Genomic DNA, 6,539 nt, shown 5'->3' with positions numbered 1-6,539 from the left:
GGGCTGGTGTTAAACTTCTCCCCGCCCCGTTTTTGGGGGGTCCCGTGGGGGGCTTAGCCTGGGGAGGGTCTGTGGGTGTAAAAGGGGGGGAGTCAGGCCTGGACTCCCGGATTTGGGGTGCTCAGTGTGAAACCTCTTCCCCCTCCATCCGTTTTGGGGAGGGGATTCCCCCATCTGATTCCCTGCTCTGAAAGGGGCTGGGGAGAATCTGGGGGTGCGAGTTTGGGGGTGAAACTTCTCCCCCACCCCATTTTGGGGGTCCCCCCGTCTGTTAGACCCTCCCGGGGTGGGGTTTGGGGGGGCCAGAGCTGCTGCCAACGTGTTGCTGCGGGTGCGAGAGCCGCCAGCCAAGTTGATGATGGAGCAGGAGATGTGGGGAAAATGCGCCTGGAAAACACCACGGAGCCTTTGGGGGGGGAGGCGTTCAGGGGGGAAAAAGAGCCCCCAGCGCCGCTTTTTTTTTAATTTTTAGCTGGGGAAAAAAATAAAAAAAAAATTTGCTTACGGGGAGGTGGGGGATGGAGAGGACGGAAGGAGAGGAGGGGAAAAAATGAGATTTATTCAAAGGCCGTGGCACAAAGCGGAGTGTGGAGCCAGGGCGATTCCAGCCGCATTGTTGTCCCAGCTGTCTTCCCGTGGGAGGAGGAGGAGGGGGTAGGGAGGAAGGGCAGCGGCGGGATTTACTTCCCATCGCTGCTGTGGAGGATGGAAATCCCTGCTCGCTGCTTCTCCGGACTGCCCGGCCCCTCTAGGGGACAAAAAAGAGCCTGGAATGGTAAAAACGTGGCTGTAGCACAGGGGTGGGATGGCGGTGCAGGGAAAACGCTGGTCAGTGGTGAACCGGAGAGGCTCTGGGAGGGATTCCTCAGCCCTGGGGGTGAGAAAGGAGCAGGAAATGCTGGTGGTCCTGCCCTGCACGTGGGATTGTTTTCTTCCTCCATCAGACCCGTGTGAGAGCTGTGAGTTTGGGGTGGGCCCAGGTGTTTTAAGTCGTGTTTCTGTGGCACTGAAAGTGCTCTGGGAGCTCCAGAGAGGAGCCTGCACGTGAGCCCTGCATTATCCAGGGTTGTTGTATTTATTGTATTTACTGTTCTGGGCTCTTCTTGCTTGCACTGATTTTTTTATTTATTTTTTTTTTACCCCCCTGAGAGGTTTTTTTTTTTTATTTTTTTTCATTTTATTTTGCACTGCTGCAGAGTGGCTGAATACAGAGCAAAAGCAGGTTGGTGGCAGATTTTTGGGGGGAATGTCTCGTAGGGAATCAACATCCTTTGCTTCCCCAGCCTTGCAGTGCTGGAGTTCATTCCAGTTTTGGGAGGGTTTTCATCAGGGTTGCACCAGGACACGATGAACCCAATTCATTGGGGAAAAAGAGTGGGGAAAGGCTTTGTTTGGCCTCTTTTGGGTGGGGTTTTTTTCTTTGCTGGAATGTTATTTTCTTCTCATAGTAAAAAAAAAACAGACAAGTTGGAAAAGAAGCAAAATGCTCGAGGAGCCTTTGAGGCCTAAAATTAATTTTTTAAAACCTATATTTATACAGGAAGAGTTGGTGTGTTACAGAAAAGAATATTTTGGGCTACAAGAAGTGCCTTTAAACATCATCCTGTTTCTTGGCTGTTTTGGTTGCTGTGTTCTGTGGCTGCCCCATCCCTGGAAGTGTCCAAGGCCAGGTTGGAGAGGGATAATCTGGGACAGTGGGAGATGTCCCTGCCATGGCAGGAGGTGGCACTGGATGAGTTTGAAGGTCCCTTCCATCCCAAACCACTCCATGATTACAAATCTAAAGAATCCTTCATTTCCCCAGCATGAATTACCTCTGACCCACTCACCTGCATAACCTGGAAAGTTTTAATTTTCCTTTAAATCTGTGATTTTCCACTGAGGTTATGCCTGGTCAGAAGAGTTTCCAAAATGTGTGTTCGCACTTAGATTGATTTTCCAGAGGGGCAGAATGGGTGGAAATTCCTCTGTGCTTCCTAGAAACCAGTTTGTGATGGTTGTGGAGAGTTCACATTTCATGGGACAGGGGGAAAACTGGGCAGAAAAGTCTGGAGACTGGGAGCTGTGGGATATTGTCAGGTCATGAAGACCGTGGGTGTTTAATTCTCCTCTTCCTCCTCCTCTTCCTCCTCACCTGTGGGTGCTGCCAGGGCAGTTTCCCTGGCTGAGCAAGGGGAAGCAGGGCCTTGGAGTCTGGAACGTTATTTTGGGGTAAAAATAGCCAGATCTGGGGCTGTGACTAATATATTGTGTCTGTTTGAGGCTTGAAATAACGTGTGAGTTGCAGAGGGGGAGGCTGGGTTGGGTTTGCGCTCATTTATTGTCTTTTGTGGAGCCACGTAAACAAATTCCTGAGCCATTGTTGTTGGGTAATTCACAAATCCACTCGTGAGGGGGGTTAATAATAATAATAATTCCTTACTGTAGGAATAAAATATGGGCAAAGCTCCTTAAATTGGGCTTGCATGTGGGTTTCTGATTCCAGGAAGATCGGAATTCTCTTTTTCCGGGGAATGGGGCATTTTGGGATTAGGCCCTTCACAGGAGGTGTGGCCACCACAGAGAAAATCACCACTTACTGCAGCAAAGCAAACAAAAAGGGAAAACATTACCCAGGTTGACTCCTAAAAATTCTCTGTGCTGCTGGTTTCATGTGGAACATGCCCCAGCAGATCCCAATCCATGGTTTTATTTGGGATTTCTCAGCTTCCTGCCTGATGAAGAGCAGCCCAATAACAGCAGAGAGGAGAGGAGGCATCTCCTGGTGCTTTGAGTGACTCCTGATGCTCGGGAGGACTCATCCACCAAGGCTCAGGTTCTCTTCTCCATCTTCCCTGGGATGTCACCTGGAGCTGTCCTGGGTTTCCTTGTCAGGATTAAATAATTCCAGATTTATTTTTTTTTTCTTCCTTTTTTCATCCGTGTAGTCTCCTCCACATCCTCAAAACACAAAAAGCTCCATCCTCTCCAGCTTCCTCTGGGAGTCTCCAAAGCCTGCAGCGAGCAGGAGCTGCTCCTGGGCTGTCCGTGGGGCAGTTTGTCCTGGTAAAAACGAAATTTTGGCAACTCCAGGGATGTCTCTGAGGAATGAGAGTCTGTGGTGAGCCTTGGGAGCACCTTCAGCCTGAGAAATGGCATTTCTGTGCTGGATTCAATCCTCAGTGTGAGGGAATCCCGAGCTTTCTGAACCTCTGTAGTTCCCAGGTCTTGTTCAGCTGTAGAAATGTGAAATGAGCTGAGCTGGATGCAAAATGGGAAACTTCAAATGCTCCAAAATCGAGCTGCCTTCTAATAATTAATCCTGTCTGTGCTCAGAAATTGAATAATCTCACTGACCCTAATCCCATTTTGGAATCTCCTGTGTTCCTGCCTCTGAAATGCTGTTGCTGTATTTTCAGGGGGTTTTGGCTCTTTTAGGGCTGATCCTTTTGGGGTTTTCCCTGCTCCCTTTCCTGGGCTGCTCCTTGTGCTCCTGGCTGGGGCTTTGCTGTTCCAGGGAATGGAGGTTGTGCAAACAGAGGGACACAAACAGGGCAGGGAGCAGGGAAAACCTTGCTCTGACTCTCCTTGCAAAAACTGATGTAACACCATGGAATCTGGTTTTATATGGGAAGAGAATCTCTTGGTGACATAACCTGAGGTTGCACAGCTGAAACAGGTTTATTTTTTGATAGTGTCTAACGATGTGGCTCATAGATAACGAGAAAAACTGTAAAAAATAAAAATTTGGGAAAGGGATGTCCAAGCTGATGAATTTTCCTTATTCCTGTTCACTCCTCCACCCTCTTTTATTTTGAATTTCAGTGTCGTGCCACATCACACGTAACACTTTTAAACCAGGGCTTCATTTGGGCAGGTGAATAATAAATAACAAACTGTTAATTTATTTGCTTCAAAGCGGTGCTTTGAAACGATGAGATGGGAAGAGATGTAAACCACAAGTTGTGTTTCACACCCTCACGTGCTGCTGCTGTGCCTTGAGTAGAGGGAAGAGGGATTTGGGGAGATTTGGAGCAAAAATGGGTTGTGCAAAAGGGAGGGAGACTGGGGAGGGCCCAGCAGGAAAATTACTTTTGGCCTCAGCCTCTGTGACCCCAGAGACAGCCCTGGTGTCCCAATATTGTTTTTATTTTTATTGCTATTTTTGCCCCAAATGGGATTCACTTCCTCCTCCCTCTGGCAGGGGTTGGGTGACAGTGTTGGCCCTGGCAAAGTGATTTTACAGAATCCCAGCACATTTTGGGTTGGAAGGGCCTTAAAGCTCATCCATTCCACCCCCACCAGGGGTACAGGACTTTTTCCATGGTGAGGAAAAAGGAGAGGGTTTTAAACTAAAAGAGGAGAGATTTGGATATTGGGAAGAAATTCCTCCCCGTGGGGGTGGTGAGACCCTGGCACAGATTCCCAGAGCAGCTGTGGAGACCAGCTGGGGCTGCCCCTGGCCCCCTGGCAGTGCCCAGGGCTGCACAGGGCCCTGGCACAGTGGGACGTGTCCCTGCCATGCCAAGGGTGGCACTGGGTGATCTTTAAGGTCCCCCCAACCCAAACCATCCCGTGATTTCATGTCTGAGCCCAGTGAGGGATTTCCTGGCTGGTTCTGGGGATGAACAGCCCAGGGTGACTTCCCAGCAGCTCCTACAAGGGACATTTTGGGGATCCCAGGTGGCCCTGGGGACAGGGACTCAGGGCTGGCACCACGGGCACATCCCATTTCTTTGGGACACCATCATTAATTGGGGCCTGGGACACTGCAGTAATTACTGTTTTCGCTGGCTGGGAGCTTCCTTTGAGTCACACCATTGGGAAAGGCAGCCCTGGGAGGGTTTTATCCTCCCTGATCCGGGGTGAGACCTGCATCTGCACGGCCCTGAGGAGCAGCCAGCACCCCCTTATTGGGGTTTGGGCATCCCTGCCTGATCCCAAAGTTCTCCTTTGGGACAAATCCCCCCATGCCCTTCACACCTCTGCTCTGGTGGATTTTTTTATTTAAGTCACCATCATTTGCCTTTATTTCCCAATATTTATGCCAATGATCCCAGCATCTTCTTACATAATAGCTGGATACAAAGCCAGCAGTGAAAAAAACACCTTATTACCAATAATAATCATAGTAATAATGACAATATTACCAGTAATAATAACAGAATTGCAGGTGTTGGGGAGGGGCAGAACTATAATTTATCAAAGCAGCTTATTTGAATTGTGATGAGCCTCAGAGAGCTGCATGAGTCTTGGGTTTAGGCTGAAAATACTGAATCACGTCTCAGTTTTTGGGTTTGATTTTTTTTTTTTTTTAATCCATTCTAAGTGTATTTGTAGTAAATTGTTGCCCTGCTAAAATGAGCTTCTAAAAAGATAAAAATAAATGCTGGTAGTGGGTGTTTTATGGCCACAGGCTGTCCTGAGAAAGTCAGGATATCTTTGTCTTATTTATACTCTTCCTTTTTGAGTCTGGATGCTGTTCTTACGGGCAGGGCTGTGTATTTAAAACCTCGGCAGGTGCTGGTGAGAAACCAGCACCATTTTCCATCAGAAATCTGTTGTGAGCCACCTCAGGTGTCACCTGGGGGGAGCTGGGCTTGGAGCAGCCCTGGCAGCAGGGATGGGCTTGGTGCTGCCCAGTGTGTCTGACTTTGGGGAGGGGTTTTCTCATTCAGCTGCAGGGGAATTAAAGCTGAATTAAAGCTGATTAATTGAGAGCTGCTGCTCCCTGAGCTGTGCCCAGGCTGCTCCAGGTTCACCCGGGAGGAGCCGCTCGGATGCCGCCGGTGACCCTCGGGTAACTCTGGGCTGGAATTGGGATTTCAGCTGAGCACAGTGAGGGGTTAGGCCTGGTTTGGGGTGGTTGGTGTGGGGAGAATTGCCTGGCAGCCAGTAGCGGCCGAGGAGAACAAAACAGGTGAACAAAAAGAGGCTGAATGTACCCGGCAGCAGATTCTGGAGGGGAAGGAACCCTTTCAGTGGGATATGGACACATGGGAATTGTGTTTCACACCCCCACTGTGCTGCTGCTATGGCCTGAGTAGAGGGAAGAGGGATTTGGGGAGATTTGGAGCAAAAATCTGTTGGGGCTTGGCCCAGGCCACCAGGGAGACTGGGGAGGGTCCAGCAGGAAAATTACTTTTGGCCTCAGCCTGTGTGACCCCAGAGAGAGCGCCGTCTTCTAAATTTTTATTGCTGTTTTTGCCCCAAATAGGATTCACTTCCTTCTCCCTCTGCCAGGAGTTGTGTGACAGTGTTGGCCCTGGCAGAGTGCTTTTACAGAATCCCAGCCTATTTTGGGTTGGGGTTTTGGTGTCTCCCCTGTGCCTGTGGAGTTTTCCTTTCTGGAGGCAGCAGCACAACCTCGTCCCCTGGCCCATCCAGCACTGAGGGATTTCCCTGAGGGGTGTGCAGCAGGAAAAGCTTCATCCTGGCCTCCATTCCTGTAGGGTCTGGCTGATCTGGATCATTGCTGGTTCAAAAAACCTCAAAAAATGCTCTTTATTTAATGTGTCCCAAATGCAGGCTGGGCTCAGGTAGCTCCTCCATCCCAGCAG

At 49.6% G+C, this 6,539-nt stretch overlaps 1 protein-coding gene across 1 annotated transcript in view; it reads left to right on the top strand.

Annotated features, from left to right (window-relative positions):
* Positions 1 to 754: 754 nt before the first annotated feature.
* Positions 755 to 6,539, top strand: part of FBXL20 (F-box and leucine rich repeat protein 20) — a 28,630-nt gene continuing 22,845 nt past the window's right edge. The window contains exon 1 of the mRNA XM_005430382.2: positions 755 to 775. Within this exon, the coding sequence (XP_005430439.2) occupies positions 773 to 775 (3 nt within the window). The 5' untranslated portion in view covers positions 755 to 772. The remainder of the gene's footprint in view (positions 776 to 6,539) is intronic.

The sequence above is a fragment of the Geospiza fortis genome, unplaced genomic scaffold, assembly GCF_000277835.1.
Source record: "Geospiza fortis unplaced genomic scaffold, GeoFor_1.0 scaffold992, whole genome shotgun sequence".
Taxonomy (NCBI): domain Eukaryota; kingdom Metazoa; phylum Chordata; class Aves; order Passeriformes; family Thraupidae; genus Geospiza; species Geospiza fortis.
The sequence above is the reverse complement of the archived record's forward strand: the minus strand, read 5'-3'. Positions and strand labels throughout refer to the sequence as shown.